The 22,099-nt window shown below is 36.2% G+C and overlaps 1 protein-coding gene across 2 annotated transcripts in view; it reads right to left on the bottom strand.

Moving 5' to 3' along the window:
- Mei4 (meiotic double-stranded break formation protein 4) overlaps positions 1-22,099 on the bottom strand; it is a 144,848-nt gene that overhangs the window by 51,344 nt on the left and 71,405 nt on the right. For both annotated transcript variants that reach the window (XM_059268291.1, XM_059268289.1), the window contains exon 3: positions 15,353-15,484. In XM_059268291.1, the coding sequence (XP_059124274.1) occupies positions 15,353-15,484 (132 nt within the window). The remainder of the gene's footprint in view (positions 1-15,352; positions 15,485-22,099) is intronic.

The following is a 22,099-nucleotide window of genomic DNA, read 5'->3' as shown; positions in this document are numbered from 1 at the left end:
CCCCCTAAGCAACAATCGAAGGGATGTATCCCATAGTTAGCACTGGGATTTTTGTTTGATAACTTGTGGATTCTGGGACCAACGTTACCACTCCTTGAAGAGTAACTCGATTATTTTCTGTATTAAAAATATTGATGATGTATTTTGGACTAGATGCTCAGGTATTTCTCTTCATAAATTGCTAAGTCTCCCATGTACTATATCTCAGAGAACCCCAAAACATATTCAGGTCACAGTAGCTCAAACACTATTATTAGATTAATAAGGTATAACAATACAGTTTTAAAAGAAGTTGCAGTTCAGATTCACAGTATCAGGGTTTAAAAAGAGGAAACTCACATTCTAATAAACTACGAGTCACAATTAGAGAGATAACCTCTTGCCTTCCTGGCCTCACGAAACTAACCTCTTCAATTCCTCCGGCAACCCTAGTTTCCTTGAGAGAAGAGCTTGCATGAAGACCTGGTTACGAGGATGTATAGCAGATCTGGACGTGCCACGTCACAGCCACCAAGCCAGCCTTTCAGCGGTCTCAGTAGAATTAAGTCCATGGCCCACAGAAGGGCTTAATCATGCTTCCTTATGCTGCTCTTTCTGCTTTTTCACTCACACATGAGATCCAAGACAGCCTTTACTTGTAAGCACTGAAGTACCTGGCACCTTTCTCTCAGGTTCCCCTCTCCTTCTGCTTCACATGCTGCTATCATCTTCAAGAATTCCTATGCCCTGTAGATGAACTGTCTAAACTCCAACCCCCACTAACAAATGAGTCCTCTGTTCTTCTCTTTTCTCCCCACAATTGATCTCAACTGTGTGACTCTGTAGCCCAGGCTGGCCTTGAACTTGTGATCCACCTGCATCTACATTCTGGGTGCTGTTAGTAGGTATCATGTGAATTGCAGCTGACTGGGACCAGAGAAAAGGTTCATTGGGTAGGTCTGGTAGTACATGCCGATGAACTTTTCATCTACTGTGCACTGACAACTGGAAGTGTTATGGCTCAAAACTCTTAAACTGCAGATGTAAACTCCACCCTCAGAATGCAGCTTTCCTTTTTCTGTTTCTTTCTTTCATTCATTGGACTTGCATGCCATATCCCAGAACCACTCAGACACCCTCTCTAACAGCAAAACTTTTAGTTGCTTTTGACTCCTTCAATAAATACATTTTAAAGCATCAAATATGTGGCCTGGATATATCCTATGGTCTACAAAAAGGAGAGACCCTCAAATTCATCTTTTACCTAAAATCCATCTTTTCAGGGATCAAAGGCTCTCTGCATAAAGTGAAGGGGAGACACTGATTCCACTGTTCCTTTCTTTTTTCTTTTTTAATTTTGAATCACAGCTTAGAAAATAAGTGGTGGGAAGTTTTAAGTGAATATTGATCATATAAACTTATAATGTTTATTTAAAATGAAACACCCTTATTAGTAATCTCACTATTTTTGATAGGTGAGATATGAAACAATGAACAAAATTTTTGCTAATCTCAGTATATTCAAAGAAGCAAATGTAAACAATATTGGATTATAACTATATTTGTATTCAATAAAATGTGTTAATATGTGTGCTACAAAGTGGGACTAAAAGGAGACAATTGATCTTGGTTATAGTTGTTAGAGAAAACGTCATAGATAGCATTAATTTGGTTTTAATTTCATCAGAAAATTATTCAGAACAAACATTATTATTCGCTACCAATAACAAGACACAAAGACAGAAAAAGGTAGGCTGAGATACATTAGAATTTCTTTCATTGCCCTGACCCTGGTGATTCCTTTTTAATTACTGATAAAGCTCAACACAACAATCTTTAAAACTGTGGCAATATATTCCCATATATGGAAAAGGAAAGAATTAATCATATTTAATTTGCATTTTATTGCTAAGGTAGCCAAATACAGAGGAAATAATTAGCATTATTTTTTGTAGTTACTCAAAGCATCTCTTGAATTAATTATCTTCCAAAGCATAGAATTATTCAGACAGTGACTGTGCACCTGCTTTCCCCCAACCAAGTGTTCTGTGCATAATGACTCATGCTCCACTTCAGAAAGCTAACAGCAAGCTTTCCTCATTATTTTATTTAAGTGCATTTTCCATTTTTCATTAACTCACCAAAATAAATAATAAACTTATGTTCCCTTACTCTTTTCAATTCTTAATAAAGTTAACACACCCTTATGGATGATAAGGAGTCTTCTTGAAAATGATTTCTGCAAAACTCAGTCCTCCAATTTCTCACTAAAGAAGAAAAAAGGAAAAGCGAGCTCTACGTCAGTGGCTGATGAAGCTTGGTAGAGAAACACAATCCACACCTTAAAAACTTTCCTGGATTCCACAAATAGTGAGGGTGGGGTCCTAGGTATATAGATGCTATATATACTGCAACATGTAGCAAAACTCTGGAAACTGCCAAGCTCATCCTATTAGTCTGAGTATCTCAGGCATCCATTGAAACATTATAGTCTATGGTACAGGATTCTACATGGGTCTAAGTCAAAAAGGACTGAACATGGGAATAGAAAAGGCCTTTTAACTAATACCTGAGTGCACAATCATTAGGGATAGGAACAACTCACATGACCATCCACTGGGAAAACCATAATTAGCTCCAACAGTGATGCCTCCTTAAGAGTATAATTGAACAGAAAAAAAGAAAGTGACTTGAACTTAAGTAAATAAATGAATAAGAACTGGCTTTTTGAGAAACACCAAGTGGCTAAGGAAAGGAAGAGTAACTTAAGTATTAGGCAGAAATACAAGACTGGAAATGACTTATTAAAGCTAAGCCATGGAGATCAACAGAGAAAAGAATCCAACCCACATGATCAGTGACACAAAAGAACATGGACCCATCAGAAAAAGTGATTAAAATGTAAAAAACCAAGCAGACATTGACTTGCAAAAAGCATATACATAATTAAAGAAAAGTAGAATGTAGTGAAATGTGGAAGTAATATACAAAATTCCAAGATAAAAATTGAAATGTACACCACCAGCAGAAAATGCTAAGAACAAGTGTTAAAGAAATTGAGTAAGTAATGAAGAGATAACAAATAAAGTTGTGAGGAACTAGGACAAATATAAATTATGGTAACTATAAGCCATAAAGGCTTTTCAATTCAAAAGATACAGTTTTAGGAATTATACTCTCCAATGTAAAAGTAAATTAAGAATGCTGAATTAAGAATTAGAGTCAAAAAAATTCTGAATACAAAATGGTAATCTCTAAAACCATATACACACACACAAACAACAAAGTCAGACCCAGCAGGATGTATTTATATTTGTATACCCACACACCATACATATATATCAGTTAGGTAGTGGGGGGCAGGTGGAAGATGTTGAAGTTGGGGGCATGGAAGGAGTTGGAAAAATGTACTTGAAAAGAGCTGAAGGGAGAAAAGGAAAAGGGGAAAATTATGTAATTCTATTTTAATTAAAAGTGTCTTATTCTTTTTACATATCAAAGTATATTTTTATTTATTTTCTAATTGAAATAGCTTTTTCATTTTTTAAAAAATAAACAGATGGTCAGACCCACATATAGTAGTTTGCTTATTATTGCTATACAGTCTCGATAATTTTAAAAAGTTACTAGCAATGATTTGAAAATAATTTTTAATAACTAACAAAGTAATTTGCTTACCTTTATTTTTATTTATATTGTAGGAATAGAGGGACACAGTATACCATGATACTTGTGCAGACAGAAGTCAGAGGACAACTTATAAAGGTTGGTTCTCTCTTTCTACCATATGAGGCCTGGGACATGAACTCAGTTCATCAAGCCTGATGACATGTTCCTCTCTGGGCCATCTTGCAAAGTAATCTGCATTTCTCAAGAACTAAGAATACATATTTCATTTGTAATTTTTATTTTAGAATTGAACTAAGAATCTTATAAATGCATATAATTTATTTAATTTCTAATTTTTAAAGGAAGTTGCTTAGAAGCACAATAAAAATATTAACTGTAAATACAAAAAAAAAATCTATACATTTCTACCCCCGGACTTTAAAATATTAATCTCAAGGTCATTTACTATAAAATCAAGGAGGTTTTCCACTAGAATGCAGGCACAAGTGTGGAATATTCCTTTAAACTGTGTGAATATATGTCACTGTGATTGTGAAGTTGACTGGTCAATAGCCAGACAGAATAAGGTTAGGAGGAGTGCCAGGAAGAGAATGCTGAGAAGAAGAAGACAAAGTCTGAGGAGTCATGAGGGAGGCACAGGAGGAAACAGGAGATAAACATGTCATGCTGAAAGAAGGTACCACCACATGGCAGAGGATAGATAAGAAATATGGGTTAATTTAAAATGTAAGAGTTAGCTAGTAACCAGCCTGAGCTATCAGCTGAGCATTTATAATTCATATTGAGTCTCCGTGTTGGTTATTTGAAAACTGGCAGGCAGGAATGAAAAGTCCACCTACACATAAGATTTAGGCATTAACATATAATGGAGGTAATATCACTAAATTGGTGTCATAGCAGTGTAAGAACAGATGGAGATATCAGGGAGTAAACTGTGTCTATGTATAAACTGAGTATATAATGGGGGAAGCCTTACAATCCAGGAAAAGGAGTGAGAGCTGCTAACCACTGCACACTGCATTCTGCATACCAGCACACTTCTGAGATACACCAAATGACTGATCATATAACAGACACAAAACAGATCCCTAGCAACATCAAAAACTAAGTGAACAAATGAACCTCCCAAATAGAATACCTGAAGTATTAGGCACCTATTTTTTTCTTTACAAACTCATGAAGACACAGTCCTAACATTGTTTTTAAAAAAGAACCACCTGGAAAACAAGGTCACCTTGGAGGGCACACAATAGTAAGAAAGACCAAATGACAGTCTGTGTGAGACAGCATTCCAGAAGAGGACCATCTCTCTCCTTGACTGTCTCCTCACAGCCATCTCCACCTCTCGACACAAGGCAGACTGTTGACTGCAAGAGGAAGTTTTGTGTGTGTTGAGGTGTCTACACAAGCTGAGCCATCAGACAGAATTATTAATACACAAAGAAAACTCAAGACTCAAAGAGCAAGTGACTGACTTCTTGCATGGTTTCATTTGGCTTCTCTTGGTTGGGAAAAAAATACATTTCTGATAATTTAGCAAAATCACTAACTTGTCCTTAAAGCTTGGAAATATAGTTCATATATAAATTAAAGTTTAAACAGATTGTTTTACTCCTTGAGGATCATTAGTCACACTTCCTAGTACCATCTCTACCTCATGCTTTTTCTGAGAAGTGGGGGAGGACTGTTAAAGATATTGAATACCTTTTCAGTTTTACAATATCATCAATACAATCTTTGCTTTATATTTTTCTCAAGATGTCACAAAACGTATGGCATTTAGTCACATACAGAGATTTTAAGAAATAATGATACTTTGATAAATTCATCACATGGTTTAGAATGTGAACTAAATCCTTTACAATTTACTGAGTTCTATACATTTATTTGTTTCTTGCTTGTAACCTCATCATCCTTTAACATAAGATTTTGATTTGCAACACAAACTTCTTTACTGATATCCGGAAATTGTGAGAACGTCAAGGTTATTTGAAAATGACAAGGGTCTCAGTCTTTTCTCTGGAAAGCTCCTGCTGCTTTCCCAAGGCTTTGACAAATATTTTAATGTGTGAGCCTTCAATGTAGACACAGACTGTCTTGCTTGGGGCATAAAGTATTTATGAATTACAAGTACAAATTTTAGCACATTCGTTGCGATCATGAACTCTAAAGGATTACCATCAATATGACTAACAAGAGAAAGACAAATATAAACAGATTAATGTGCCCTTCTCAGAAGCAGCAGTTATTGGCATCTGCCCACCATAACCTGGGAGGCATTCTCCAAACTTAATGGCCACAAATGCAGAGTTTTCAGAGAACCTATACTTAACGCTGGATAAGCCATCGCTCTGAAAGCCATGTTTTAAATCCATGGGTATCTCATTGCCTATACTTACTTATCAGAGAGCTACTGTGCAAGTCAGATTTGCTGGGTTCTAGTGTATGTCATGAGCTGTTTTCCTAAACTGAACCTTTCCATGGGTTTCCTGGGGGCTCAGCAACAGCAGTCTGGAGAATATCTTTCAGTCCAACCACTAGATTCCTGCCCTCTACAGTATCATGATAACACCAGCTCTTAAAATTAGTTTCTAAACATATTTCTGTTTCTAGGAAGGCACTGTAAAAGAGGTAAAGCTTCTTTAAATGGTTAGGAGAATGCTTTCTGAATCCTCACATTTGCTGTTGCTGTTATTAGAAGATTTTGAAATTCAATTTGATTAGTGGATGTGGTAAACTATCGAGCTGTTTCTTCCTGCAAAATATTTAGTAGACTGTATGTAAGAATTAGTCCACATATTCATTGAATGGCATTCAAAATTGACGCTGGTAACTTTTAATTTGTTTTATCTTTCCCCCAGCAAGCAGCTTTTGGTTACTACTTTCTACTGTATTCACTCTTTCTTAAAAGAAAACTTTTTTTTTTTTTGAAACAGTGTTTCTCTATGTAGACCTGGCTGTCCTAAAATTAGCTCTATAGACCAGGCTGGCCTCAAACTCACCAGCCTCTGCCTTCCAAGTGCTGGGATTAAAGGTGTGCACTGCTGGTATTTTTCACTCGTTTTAATATCAGTGATATTTAGTAGTTCATTCCTTTTGTATATTTGAACTTAATTGCTCTCTTGTTTTTTTCATTTCCCACATTATGAATAGGCTCTCTTCAGCATTATCAGAAGCCCCTATGCTCTAACCTCCCACATGCTTTATGTGAACCTCGATAATTCTGGGTGTTTTATAATTTAGCTCATTTTTTTCTGACCACCAATAAAACTTTAAATTTGCCCTATGTGGTTTGTAAATTCTCTCTCTCTCTCTCTCTCTCTCTCTCTCTCTCTCTCTCTCTCTCTCTCTCTCTCTCTCTCTCTGTGTGTGTGTGTGTGTGTGTGTGTGTGTGTGTGTGTATTTTAAATTTCCAAAGAGTTATGGGGTTATGGGTGAGTGTCTATATACCCTTCTGTAACTAATTACTTGTTAAATCCTGTAGTGATTAGAAAATAATCAAATACATAATTTCAACTCTTTATATCTTGTTAAGGTCTGTTTGTGGTACCTCAGTACCTGTTTTTCACTCTTGAAAACAACTATTAACTCTACTGCTGATTGATGAACTACTCCAGAAATAACACTAAGGTCGAGCTGGGTAATAGCTTCGTTAAGCTCCTCCATAGTATTTATTGATTTTCCATCTAGTGTATTATCAATAACTAAGAAATGAATACCAAAATACTCAAGAACACCTAGAGACATATCCAATTCTACTGTAGTTTTAGCAATTTTTCTTTTATGTGTTTTGCTTTATCATTAGTTTGCCAGGTGCTTTCACTTTTAAGAATATGTCTTCTTGGTAAATATAATCATGTGCTAAGAGTTAGGAAGAAAGCAACCCTTCTTGGAGGCAGCTGGCCAGGTCACAGCCCAAGGATGTCAGTGTGTGCTCACAAAATCAGTAGCCAGGAGAAGTATGTCTGAGTCTTATAGAAGTTCTGCTTTTTAGTTTTCTGAGTAATCTCCATACTTATTTCTATAGTGGTTGTATCAGTGTTAAAGTTAATGTGTCTTTTGCAATTAGGCACCTTACAACCATAGCCCCCAGGTATCCTGAACACATTTTAGTTGACATTTACATAATCTCCGTAGACCAAATATTATTGTATTCTAGATTTTATAGAACATTAGAAAAACAGTTTATTCTATTAGATTTCTAATACTGTGGGGAAATACCTGGTATTTCCTGAGAAATCAATGGTAAGGAGACAGATTTATTTTACTACATGATTTCTGAGATTTCTGCCCACAGTCAGCGTGGGTCCTGGGGCAAGGAAGAAAGTTATGGAAGGAACTACTTGGTAGAGTGGACTTGCTCATCTCATAGTCTGGAGCAGCAAAATGAAAGCCGACTTCTCTAACATGGTCCCTGTCCCATGCCCATTGAACTTGTCTCTGCGTGCTTTCGGTTGCTGTGACCAATTATGACCAAACCAGCTTGGGGAGAAGAGGGCTTATTTGACTTGCACATCCTGATCTCAGACCATCATGGAAGGGAATCAGGGAAAGCACTCCAGAAAGAAACTAGGAGGTCAGAACTCATTCAGGAACCATAGAGGAGGGCTCCTGCTGGGCTTCTCTGTGGCTTACTCAGCCACACATGCATGGTTCATAGTGGGTTGGGCCCTCCCACATCAATCAGAAAATGCCCTACAGACTTGTCCAATTGAAACTCCCTCTTTCCTGGGGTCTCTAGCTTGTGTTGAGATGATAAAAAACTACCAGCACAAAACTATAGATACACAAATAGTTAACGTATTTATCAGAACAGAGCCTTAAATAGTCAATTGCCCCTCAAGGCTCATTGTTTCAATAGCATCACAATTAGGAGGAAACTGTCAGTTTTTTGAGAGATGGTCAGGCTTTTGAGAGACACTTAAGAAGCAAACCATAACCTATCCTACCATATTTATCAGATACCAAGCACTTACTTCAAAACCCCGCAGGTTGAAAAAGCTTCATCCTGTAGTAGCTGGTTATCATCAGAGAAATCCAGAAATCCATTGCTGCTTCATACACACACACACACACACACACACACACACACACACACACACACACACACACAAATAATAACAATGATGATAATAAACTAATAATTTTAAATGTAGAGGTGGTCATGAATTAGAGACCCAGCAGTGGGATACGGAGGAGTTGGAATAGGATGCAGTGGCATGAAAATGATGTAAATACAGTACTCATATATAAAATTCTGAAACAAATGCAAAAATAAAGTAAAATCTAGTCCATTAGCGATGAACAATCTGGAGAACTTTCAATTCCTTTGATCACTGAACTGACAGATGAACTTTTTTTGTCAATGAAAAAGAGTTTTAAAAAGTCTTTCAGGAAATGGAGAGGTTTTTATGTTAATTCTGAATTTTGAGACATCTTGAACCTTGTTCTACCCATACACAAGGAATACAGGAAAGGGAGAAATGCACATGTGTGATAAATCGGGACTTGTTATCAGGAATTTCTCATAGGTCCTTTTAAATAAAACAAAATGAAAACAGAAAAGCTCATGCCAAGTCCCTCTAATCTTTATTTTGTCTACTTGAGCACATTGATATAAATTCTGCTCTACATGATAGATTGACTGATGGCTGACTAAACCAAGGCTCTTTGATCTGCAATATCACTAAAAGATTAATAATTTTGGAAGAGTACAGTTTCTCTCTTATATGAAATAGGCCAGCTGTTCCTTGCTCAGATTTATAGCTATGATTATTTTTCTCAGTGTCTCATATTAAAAATATTTATTTTGTTGATATAGTTTACCCTGATGTAGAAAATTAGTTAGTTTTATATTTGGTATAAATATGTATATATGAACATGCCATATTCAGAATACTACATGACTGCTTTTATTAATGAGTTGCTTAGACTTTATTTAAATTAACAAGAAAACAGATATCTAAAAGGAATAAACAGCATAGCTTTTGAGACTGTTTCCTACTATGTTTTTATTCTGAATTTTAAATTTGTCATCATGTAGGAATTTTATGTACTTTGTAAACACTAGGTCTCTGAACTATTTAATATGAATATGAATATGCTATTCAGAATTCAGATCTCATCCATCCTTATCAATGTTCCAAATGTACTTTTCATTTTAATAGTTTGGCTACTGTTCCCAAAAACATGCTGAGTAGAAGGCAGTGTGAACTGCATCTAAGGAGAAAAACATTTCTGAAAAAATGCAATTAAATTTGGATTTTCATCTTCAATCAATATACTTCTGATATGCAAGGAGAATTTTTCTCTTTAGTATAAAATATTTATAAGGCAAAGTCATGGGTGTTCACTCATAAAACATGCAAATTTAAACAGTATTATTTCTCGTGTATTCAGATTCTACAAAATTTTAAAGACAGTTTTTAATCATGTGTACACTGGAAGAGTATAAAACATGTACAATGGTTTTGTATCTATAATATTGCAGCTGACACATGTAAGTATTTTTCTTCCTTGGATATTTCCTCCTCCCTTTTCACTCAATATAATTCTTTCATAATCTATGAACAAAGGGATAGGGCCAATCATTGTAAAGAGGCATGGCAATAAGCAGGCAAGATAATGTAGCTGAGAGCTCACATCTTCAAATGTAAGCACAAAGAAGATCAAACTAGAGGTGTGAGGCTTTAAACTCTCCAAGACTGTCCCAGATGACATACTTCCTCCAGCAAGGGCACACTACCCAAACCTACCCAAACAGCACCACTAACTGGTGACTAAAATTGTTCATTCATACTGGAGCCTATGGGGGACGTTTATCATCCAAACTATTACAAAGATACAATTAACATTCATGTATAAGATTTTTAAATGTAAACATTATTGAATTGTGAGGCCAAATGGTGGTTTAAGAGAATGCTTAACTTTCTGAGAAACTATGTACCTTTGTTACATTCCCAATAACAATTTATAAATTCAGGTTGAAACCCACATTTCAATATATAGTATTGTTAGTCTTTTGAGATTTAAAAATTCTATCCAGTGTATCTTCTTGTTCAATTATTCATGTTCTTTCTGATGACTAATATAGCAACTTTTATAAAGGGTCTATTCAAATATTTTCCTCATTATCATACTGAGCATTGTCCCAATCTTTCCCAATGAAATTGTCTCAAAGTATAAAATCAATTGGCTGCATGTATGAGGAATTATTAACAGACTGTTAGCCACAGAAAACGATTTTGGATTTTTTATCTTCATGGCCATGTTAACTATAAATGATATCGTAGCCATATTATTCCAAAAGTACAACAGCTCAACTTGCTAAATGGAAATGATACAAAAAAATATTCTGTATTTTCAGGGCTAACTATAACCATAGAAGCAGCATACTGAAAAAACAGGTTATGTTTATAATATACACATATGTATACATATATACATATATATGTATATGCATGCAATAAGAATTAGTGAAAAAAGAGACCATTAATACGAAGGAGAGCAGGGGTATATGAGAGGGTTTGGAGGGAGGATATGAAAAGAAGAAATGTCGTAATTATATTAATCTCACAAAAACTAAAAAAAAAAAAAAAGAATGTTCCATGTTTCCAGCCTGGGAAAATAATCATTCACTTTTCACCATGGGGTATGGTAACTGTAATTTTTTCACAGACAAATCTTAACATATATAGACAATTTTCTTCAACTTTAGTACAATTTTTTAATCATGCATGAAGGATAAATTTTGCCAATTTTCCACATACTCAGAAATACAATTTGTTATAACTTTTTAAAATATGGTGATTACATTGTTTTATTCCTGGGGTAGATCCTGCTTGGTTACTTGGTATTATTATTGTCATACATTGCTTGGTTCCATTTCCTAATATTTAGTGTAGCCTCTCATTCTATGGTCATGAGAGGTATCAACATTATCAACATAAGGCTTTGGTATTTGTTGTTAGTGTCTTTTTCTAGTTTTGATAGATAACAGTGAGCTTCTAAATTGGGTTCAGAAAAGTTTCTTATCCTCTAGAGCAGTGATTCTCAACCTTCCTCGTCCTTTGACTCTTTAAAACAGTTCCTCATGTTGTGGTGACCCCCAATTACAAAATTATTTCATTGCTACTTCAAAATCATAATTTTTCTAGTTATAAACAGTAATGTAAATATCTAATATGCAGAATATCTAATATGCAATCCCAATGGGGTCATGACCCACAGGTTGAGTAACAACGTTCTAGAGTTTGTGTAAGCATAGTATCATTTGATCCTGAACTTTCACTTGGGAAATTGATTATAATTGTAAATGTAACTTCTCAAGTTAACAGAAGTTAACTTTACCTTCTACTTCTTCTTCGGTTCATTTAGGAAATTAGCAACTAAGGATTATGTACTTAATATAACTTATAGAGCTTACTGGTAAGGATTCCTTTCATTTTTATATTTACTTAGGTTTTGATTACTTTGTTCATAAATATACTGCTATCAATATTATTTTCGAAACTCCCATCTTCTTATTACTGTTTTCATATTCTTTAAGATATTTAATAGATTTGAAATAGAAGTCTTTAAACTACCGTAACACATTTATAATAACTACCAATGGCATTATCTTCCATCATTTTTTTCCATTTCATTTTATGTGTATGGACATTTAGCATGTATGCTTTTGCATCACGTGTGTACAGTGCCCTAAGACAGCACAAGAGTATGTTGCATCACTTCAGATTTTCTGCCTGCTGTGAGCTGCCTTATAGGTACCAGGAACTGAACCAGAGTCCCCTAGAAGAGCACATGGCGCTTTTAGCCACTGAGCCATCTTTCCATCCCCATTTTGGGTTTCATTTCTTCTACCTCATTTTTTTCCTAAAGGTCAAAGGTTATATACATCCTTGTTTTATATATATATATATATATATATATATATATATATATATACATGTCTAGAGAGAAGACATAAATAAATGTTACTGACTTTGTTTTTCCACTGTTGTCTAGCAGACAGGTACCCAACTGCGGATCAGTTAAGACCTTTGGAAAGATTGTCTCATATTTCCATCAGCCTACATTTATGCTACTTCAACGCTTCCTCAAGTTCAGCACATCCAAACTCAATCTCTCTGTCCACACACAAGCATTTTTTCCACAGTAGCCTATTTCAGTGACATTTCTACATCTCTTAATTGGGCATTTTTTTGTTTTTGTTTTTGTTGTTAGTTTTAATCTCTCCACATTAACGTTCCTTTAGAATCGGTTGGTATATACAATGAATTGAGGGCTGGGAATAAGTGACTTCCTGTACCTGAGATCTTCAATGTCCCTTTGCATTCCATCTGGCTTCCCATATGTAAGCTCTTCAACTGTGTATTATTACTGCTCATTCTCTAAGAATATGGCACTGACACTCTGAGCCCTAGATGTGATGGACCCTATGATCTAAAGTTATCATTCATGCTTTATCTCCTTTTCACAGTTTAAAATAAGTGGAGAATGCACAGAACGATATATTTTATCTTTCCCTGTTTATGTTATTAGTTGTATTAAAAGAAACTGTTTAATTGAAAGTAAGTTATACAGTGAGCTAGATCTTACATAAGGCTCACATGGGCTGCTTCTGTATACTATGCTGACACATAACATTCTGAACCCCAAAGAAGATCCAGCACTGATGGATTCAGTACACAGTTTCCTGGTCATGACAGCAAAAGTAGTCACCCATGCCCTTGATAGTCTAATTCTGCAGTATGGTAAAGGTTTAGTTAATGAAAGTACAGCCCAGAGTCTCATACTTCAGCCTGCTTCCAAATATCCATAGCTGCTCATTAATTCATTTGTTTAAATTGGCTGCACTGCATTCAGCTATTTGCCATTAGAAATGCTGACTTATAGTTTCTTTGTCTTTGATCAATACTAATATTTGAAAGGGTTGTCAAAAGGATTGATTAGGAGAGCACAAGTGAAGCATTTACCACAAATGCCTGCAAACAATTCACTATTGTTTGCGGTCTTGTTTTTTTTTTTCTTCTTCTATTATTTAAATTCACTGTCTTCCCTTCAGCTTTCTTCCCCTCCCTCCTTCATATGTGTTTTAAACTGCATGCATTTATGTGTACCAAGTGCAATCCAATACCCCTGGAGGCCAAAAGAGGCCACTGAAATTGCTGGAACTGGCAGCTATGAGATGCCAGATATGGATGCTTGAACTTGAACATGGGTCCTCTGCAAGAACAGTATGTGGTCTTAACGATTAACCCATCTCTCTAACCCCCTTTTTGTTCTCTTAAAGTAGCATAACAGAACACTTAAGTATAAATTATGGCTTTTGCAATTGTCCTTCTGAAACCATGGTCAAGTGTCTTATTGACTTAAGGCTGGGTACCTTAAGGCTTGGTTCCATATCTATGATGCTACTTCAAAATTAAACTAAACTACAAAGATGAAATTTTGACTTCTCAACTTGTTATTATGCTCCAGATAAATAATTCAATTCAATTAAACTTATTTCCCACAGTGTTCCCTGTTAAGTGCCAAACCCATCTTGTTTCCTCAGAAACCCTGGTAAACCTCTTCTTACAAGCAACAGTCCAGTTCCTTTGCATTCTGCTACTCTCTGCTGATTCCACTCAAATCTGTTTTAAAGTTGTTCCTTTGACAAGAAGTGCTTTGGGAGCTTGTAAACTACTGTGACCAGTTCTTTGACCTTGGAACTTCTACAAACAGCACCATGCATTTATTTCAACATTTTGTTCTTTTTAAAGTAATCAGCTTGACTTATTCATTTCTCCTTTAGATTTGTGACAGTGACTTTGTAAATTTATCTCTCAGAAGCACCTAAACAATGCTGACTAGATGATACGCTGTGTCATCCACTGAACAAGACTAGAAGAATAGTTTTAAGACCATTCCATTAAACATAGAGAAGTCAAAGGAACATTGTTAAACCAAAATCACTTTAAAACTCTAAGGTATATTTGAATTATTAAATTGACTTTACTTTTACATAAATTTGCCAACTTCCTTCTGATTTCTTTTTAATTGTGTTCCTGAATTCTACAATAGAGATGGTAAGTAACATAGAGTAAACATATGCAATATCAATGATCAACATCAGAATCTGGGAATGGCTTCTATTCCTCCCACTTGTTTGACAGAGGTAGCATGTAACACTTTGTACAAATGAAAGGGCTGGGAGCACTGGTGTTAAGTCTAGGCAGCACTGTGGAAATGCCAGGCATGCTTTTGCAATACTGATGCCAACTATCCTACTTCAGAGACCTCTGCTTAATTGGACTGCATGTGGCTTGACAACAGGATACTTAAAATTCAGCTGGAAAATTCTCTCAGGCAATAGGGTAGAAGAACCATTCTCTATTTAGTATCCTCAGGTCCACCTTATTTTCTCCTATTTCACTTTATATTTCCATTGGGAATATTTAAGTCTGTTCATCTAAACATTCCTTTGCTCAGAACAATAGAACTTTGGTACATGTGTGTCAGTAAGGAGGACAAAATGGATTTATTAAACAACAACAACAAAACCTCTACTGGCTGAAGTACCCTTGTGTAATTTCAGTAGGCGGGAACATTCACATATATTAGAGATAATGCAACAAGTGAAATAGTACAAAATCAATAAATCAATACGGGGAGAAGAAGAAGAGAGAGAGAACAAAGCCAAAAGCTGATAGCTGTGTTAAACCCAAGTTAATGAGTTACAGCTTCAAGTTACATGTACCTGATTGATGGCTCCCAGGTTGTCCACAAAGCTGTTCACTTCGGATAGTAGTAGCAATATAATAGACTTCCTCAACAAGCTGCAACTTCCTAGGGTCACGAGACTCTGAGAGACATAATGCTGCACCTGGAACTACAAATGAAAATGAGTGAGATTCTATTTCCATCACATTGGCATATTTAATGCACAGCTTCTAAGGCTTTTTATTTCTAAGGTAGATGCTCTACAGAGTACAAGATGTTAGCATACTTCCAGGTTAGTCCTGAGAAAAACTGTAAAAATAATTTTAATAAAATAGGTACTGTGGGCCGGGCGGTGGTGGCACACGCCTTTAATCCCAGCACATGGGAGGCAGAGCCAGGCGGATCTCTGTAAGTTCGAGGCCAGCCTGGGCTACCAAGTGAGTTCCAGGAGAGGCACAAAGCTACACAGAGAAACCCTGTCTCGAAAAACCAAAAAAAAAAAAAAAAAAAAAAAAGGTACTGTGACTTTATGTAGCAGTCAAAAGTTTTAAATGTATGACAGGGTGCTAAAATGGAAGAAGTTGAACTGTCAAAAAGTATGAATGTACAATAGGGGAATAAGGAAAGTAATAAAGAGGATTTTTAAGTCCTGACATGATAGAAGACAGGTAGACAGACATATAAACAAGCAGATTTAAAAGGCAATGAGCGAACTTTGAAGTAGATGAAAACTTAAGGGTCTTCTGTGTGTCACACTTCTACAGTGGAAGAGGACAGGGTAGAACATTTCTCTGTTTTCCAGGAGTCAGGCTTTATAGGTTGGGAGGAAAAAGCACATTGACAGTCTGAGTTCCTCTTTGTTAGTTCTTTTAATTATTTATTTCAATTTTATTTATTTATTCATTCATTCATTTATTGCACATGTACATGTTTGCATGTCTATGTGTATGTGTGTGTAAGAGTATCAAAATGTACAAGCATAGGTCAATGACAATTTGTGAGAGTTGGTTCCCTCTGTGCACGTGTGCATCCCAAGGTCATTTGGCTCACTGGCAAGCTTTTATCCACTCAACTATCCCGCCAAACCATCACCATTAAGAAAGGTTTAAATGCCAACAGGATACAACACATCACATCTCTACTATTAAGAATAAAGTCATGTGATTAAAAATCACACCATGATATGTAAAACTCATGAGAAGGGTTTCATGTATATGACCTTTAAAGGAGCCAAGACAAAAGAGACTTAAGATAGAAATCGTCATGTACATTGACTGTTCTCCATAAGCTTCAATTACACCAAAGAGACATCAATTTCAGTGCTATGTACGCAAGATGAAATGGTGAAATGTTACACTGTATCTTTTTGGATGAACATTTATCTACAGATATATTTCTGATTGATACTTTAATAGTAAATATTCTTTTAGGACGTTCACAATGGCAATAATAATGAGCCCTGTAAAGATTACAGAGCTAATGAAAATATTTACTATAACTCCAGAATATATAATTATATTTCACAGTAGCCTAAGCTAACCTAATTATGGAACTACGCTATCCTAGGGACACTTAGATATTTCCTTATCGTTGTTTATTAACAATATAATTGGTTTAGATTCAGATTGCTCATTAAAACGTAGTACTACTGGTAAGCTTAAAATGTTTACAGCATTTTCATTTTTGTAGTTAAAGAAAAACATGACCTATCTGAACGCTATGAGATTTCAGATGGTTATTTAATTTTAACTGGTGCTTCAATTGTGTATGGACCTTTCTCTACATTTTGATTCTTTAGTCAGTAAGTTCAAATGGAGAAAAAAATTGACACAAAATAAAGGGGACTTTGGTGTAGTAGTAAAATGGTGATGCCAGTAATGAGGCTATATTAGAGAGTCTACCACCTGAATCAAATCTTAGCTTGCTGTTTCAGAGCTTAAACTAGCACTCACTACAGCCTTTGGGTCACAGCTTCCCCACATGCAAACCAACTGTGACGGTAACTACATACTAGAAGTGTTAAGCACATTAAGTTAAGACAGTAAAAATGCTGAGCTTAGTGTCAGATACCTAATAACGTACCCAATAAGCAACACAATGCTATAATTCATAATGATAATATAAAAGCATTGATGGGTGTATGCTATAAATTTAATTTACTAGCCACTGAAACGTTAAATGCTACAAATAAACTTTATTATGGAACGAATGTAATCCTGCTAGAGAATGATGCTGAGAATTTCAAAATAAAGACCTCATCGATAGCATAGAAAAGAACTACTATTCTGACTAAATTTCACAAGGTAAAAAAGGTTAAATAACTCTTAGTTCAGTTTACAATTCTGTAAATGTTATTTTTAAATGACCTCTATATATCCAAAGTTATAATCGAAGCTTCTCTTTCTTTGATACATAATGGAACCTCTTAGAAAGACTGATATAGAGGTCAGAATTATCAACAATATATTTTAGCTAACTATGAAACTATGAAAACCCTAGCTCAACACTTAAATCAACCTTTCTTTTCCTACTGAGACTTCCTTTATTTCAGGAACCTAAAGAGCTAGAAACAATCTTTTCCCAAATGCCTATGAAGTGAGGATGAGCTGAGCTCTGCTGATGAGATGAGCTCACTGAGCCCTGAATTAAAAGTGTATTACAGATAGCCGGGCGGTGGTGGCGCATGCCTTTAATCCCAGCACTCGGGAGGCAGAGCCAGGCGGATCTCAGTGAGTTCGAGGCCAGCCTGGACTACCAAGTGAGTCTCAGGAAAGGCGCAAAGCTACACAGAGAAACCCTGTCTCGAAAAACCAAAAAAAAAAAAAAAAAAAAGTGTATTACAGAAGAACAGGCCAGAAGTGGGTGCTGAGTGTGCATTTCGTGGACAATGACCTCTCTCAGCAGTCATTCAGAATCTAGCTAATTATGCAGGTTCTTAATCATCGCAGAAGCAGCAACTTCCTTTGTGATCCCATGGGCATACCAGGCTTTTATTTTGGGCCACCAAACAGCTCCCAAATTATGACATGAAGATTTCTTATTAGTTATGAATGCTCAGCCTAGCTTGGGCTCATTTCTGACTAGCTCTTTTAACTTAAATTCATCTGTTTCTCTTTCCCTATCTACTGCTTCGGGGATTTTTACTTTTCTTTCCTTCTGCATATCATACTTTCACTGCTTCTTATGTCTGGCTGCCTGGTGGCTGCTGGCTTCTCGCCCCTGGTGTGTCCCTCTCTATCTCCCTTCTTCTCTCCTCTGTCCTTTTTCTCTCACTCCTCTTTCCCTTTCCTAGATTTTTCCTCCTATGTATTCTCTCTGTCTGCCAGCCCTGCCTATCTTTTGACTGCCTGGCTATTGGCCGTTCAGTTTTTTACTAGACCAATCAGGTGCCTTAGGCAGGCAAGGTGAAACAAATGCAACACATGTTTTCATAATTAAACAAATGCAACACAAACAAATGTAACACATCTTTACATAGTTAAATATTCCACAACACTATGGGTTGGAGAGTTCTTCCTTAAAACTCACTTTTCACAAAGTGCTTCATGATGCATGTTCATCTGGGGGATTCATGGGGCACATTGCCACAGTAAAGGCTTGGAATATGGAGGGCAGAAATTCCTACCACATGCCAAATTACTTGTCCACGTGAGCTACATAGAAGATAGACGGTTCTTAGAGCAGCAGTGGATGCTTAACTTAATCTAGGTGTACTGGGTTACATAGTGTTATTGTGCAGAGGTAGCTTTCCTGGAAGGAGCAACACTAACTTACACTTTGTAGGCACATGGTGATTCTAATACACAGGGAAAGTGAAGCAGTTTGCATTCACTTAGTTAACAAGAGCATACTTTATTTCTCTACTGTTTAAATCTCTGTCCGTCTATTGTCTGTTAGCCACTAGTTCACAAGAATTGCAATCTTCAAATAATTCCACAGGACACCATAGTGATGTATGTATTATACTGATGGTATTCTAATGGTAAAAAGCAGGTATTCTCAAGGCTCTAGAAAAACATGAGTATTCCAGAAAGTAGGAAATAAGTCTCAGAATTTGAGTACATGAGAAGAAAACATGCTTGATTTAGAATAAAACATGTTGCTTCAGTATGCATTTCCTATAATTAAAGATGAAATGTTTGAAAGGCCTTTTGTAGTACTAAGGCAAAACATACCCATTTGGTTTATAAACTAGACACATATATTGAGTAAATTCCAAGGCTTTAAATTTTGAGAAACAAGTTAAAAAATGAGAAAAACAAGTAGGTCTAATACTCGGATCTGTGAGCTATCTGTAAGATCCAATGTGTTGGTATTACATGGACCCTGTAGCCCATCCTAAAAATATCACATCCTAAAAATAGGGGACCTGGCATCTAGGACAACATTATACTCTTTGTGACAAGTAATTATGACTCTATAGCAAGTAAAACAAAACTCTTGGCTCATGCTATCTGGCCCTGCTTGATCCTAGGACATTACCTGATTGCATTCTGCTCAGTATGAACCTGAGTATTAACTAAAATCAAGTATCCCATCATTAAATAACCATCAAGTAGACTAACTATACACAAAACTGGAAAGTCTAGAACTTACTGTGTAGCCCATATTGGTCTGGAACTCATGGAGAGCCTCTTGCTTTAGCTTCTGGAGTGTTAACATTAAAAGCATGAGCCACTTAACAACCAGCTCCAACCCTACTTTTAAATGAAACTCTGATTTGTCATGCCAGAACTGACAATAGAGTAGGGGAAAAAAAAGTCCAGAGAATGAATGGCTGAGACTGTCTCCCACCTGTAGTAAACCAGAATGAATAAGGCGCCTCGTAACCTCTGGTGCTTTCAAAGAACAAGTAGCCTGAATCTATGACGTAGAACTGATACTGTTTCTCAAAGATACTAAAACATGAGCAATAAAGTGAAGGTAAATGTTCCCTAATCAACTGTGTCATACCAATCATGTCCAAAGGTACTCGTATAAAGATATAGAAAAATACATACACTGCAATATGTTATTTTGCTTTGCAAAACGTCAATTTCATATTTTAGTGTAAAAGTTTCTGCCACAATTAATTGCACAAACCAATGTGAAATAATTATTTACATTAACATTTTCTATAAGGGAGGAGGCTACTCAGGAAAACCCCATGTTTCTAAAGAATAGGAAAAATATTAAAGATTAATAGCAAAAATTAAATAGCCATATGATTCAAAGTTGATTTATGGTAAATACTGACAGAATGTGGTCTGTGCACCAGGATGACTAAGTTAGTCCTACTACTTATGGAAGACAAGATGCTTAGAAAAGCTATCACAATTCAATCCACTTTCATCCTGATATGAAAAGCTTATAAATTTAGAAGACATGAATGTTATGTTTATCTAATTAACTAGAGTAAAGAGAATTGGAGAACTGAGTACTGGATTTAAATTAAAACTACTGAAGTCAGACTGATAGTTAACAAGCATTTAAAATATTTTTTATTAAATCCATTTATGTGTATGCATACATGTGTATGTGAATGAATACAACATTTGTATAGGTGCTGCAGAGGCCAGAAGACAGTATCAGAACCCCTGGAGCTGGAGTTCCTGAAGTTGTGAGCTATCTGACATGGGCTCTGGGCATTCAATTCCAGTCCTCTGGAACAGAAGAGTTCTTTCCTTCACCACTGGACCACCTTCTGGTCCCAAAGTGCTAGTTTGGATACTAAACTGATTAACATCATGCAAAGTAAACTCTTTAACTATTGGACATACCTTATCTACTGAATAGAACATCTACATCAGAGAAGAATCTATAGATTATTACAGAACCTCAGGGACCCGGGATCTATTAAAGTACATTCCCCACAAATGTGTAAGCCTTGCATTGGCTAGTCAGAAGCTGCATTTCCATGTCAGCTAAAAGGACGACCATTCTGTTGTAGTATTTCCAGACTTCTGTAATCTATATTTTCTTGGAAGGTTTTATTTTTGTTTTTAAAATGGTGTGTGTGCCTGTGTGTGTGTGTGTGTGTGTGTGTGTGCATGTGTGTGTTTGCATGTGAGTGCATTGCCTGCAGAGGCTAGAAGGGAAGGCCACACTTAATGAAACCAGAGCTAAAAGGAGTTGTGAGTGGCCTGATGTGGGTCCATGGGTGGAGGGAACTGAACTCTGATTCTCTGCAAAGGCAGTATGCACTTCTAACTGCTGAGTCGTCTCTCTAGCCCCTTCCGTGATGTATTTTAACAGCAAGATTTCTTAGATTCAGCATTGTGCATATTATCAGTGAATGATGGACAGTGATGCCAGCATACTCACATGTAACCTGTGGCTCATGCTACAAGATAGCTAGAACACAACCCAACACAAACGCACAAACTTCTTGAAATATATTATAGGACTAATTTTAAATTACGTTATGTGTATGCTTTGTGTACCTGTACATCTGTGTACTGTACATGTTTAGTATACCCACAGAGGTCAGAAGAAAGCATTATATCCCCTGTAGCTGGAATTACTGATGGTTGTTGGCTGTAATGTGGGTGCTAGGAACCAAACCAAGGTACTCTGGGAGAGCAGTAAGTGAGCTTAACCACTGAGCCATACCCAGCCCCTATGAGATTATTTTAGAATTTGGAGGGGTTTTTTTTGTTGTTGTTGTTTTGTTTTTTGTCTTCCAACTTAACTGTATGGTTTCTGAGCATGAAATTAACATCTGCATTATGCTTCAATCTCAAAAGTGGAACAATCCTGGAAGAGAACCTTCAGGGGCTAGTATTATCAATGCTCTTAACAGTGT

Source organism: Peromyscus eremicus, chromosome 7 (assembly GCF_949786415.1).
Source record: "Peromyscus eremicus chromosome 7, PerEre_H2_v1, whole genome shotgun sequence".
Lineage (NCBI taxonomy): Eukaryota > Metazoa > Chordata > Mammalia > Rodentia > Cricetidae > Peromyscus > Peromyscus eremicus.
The sequence above is the reverse complement of the archived record's forward strand: the minus strand, read 5'-3'. Positions and strand labels throughout refer to the sequence as shown.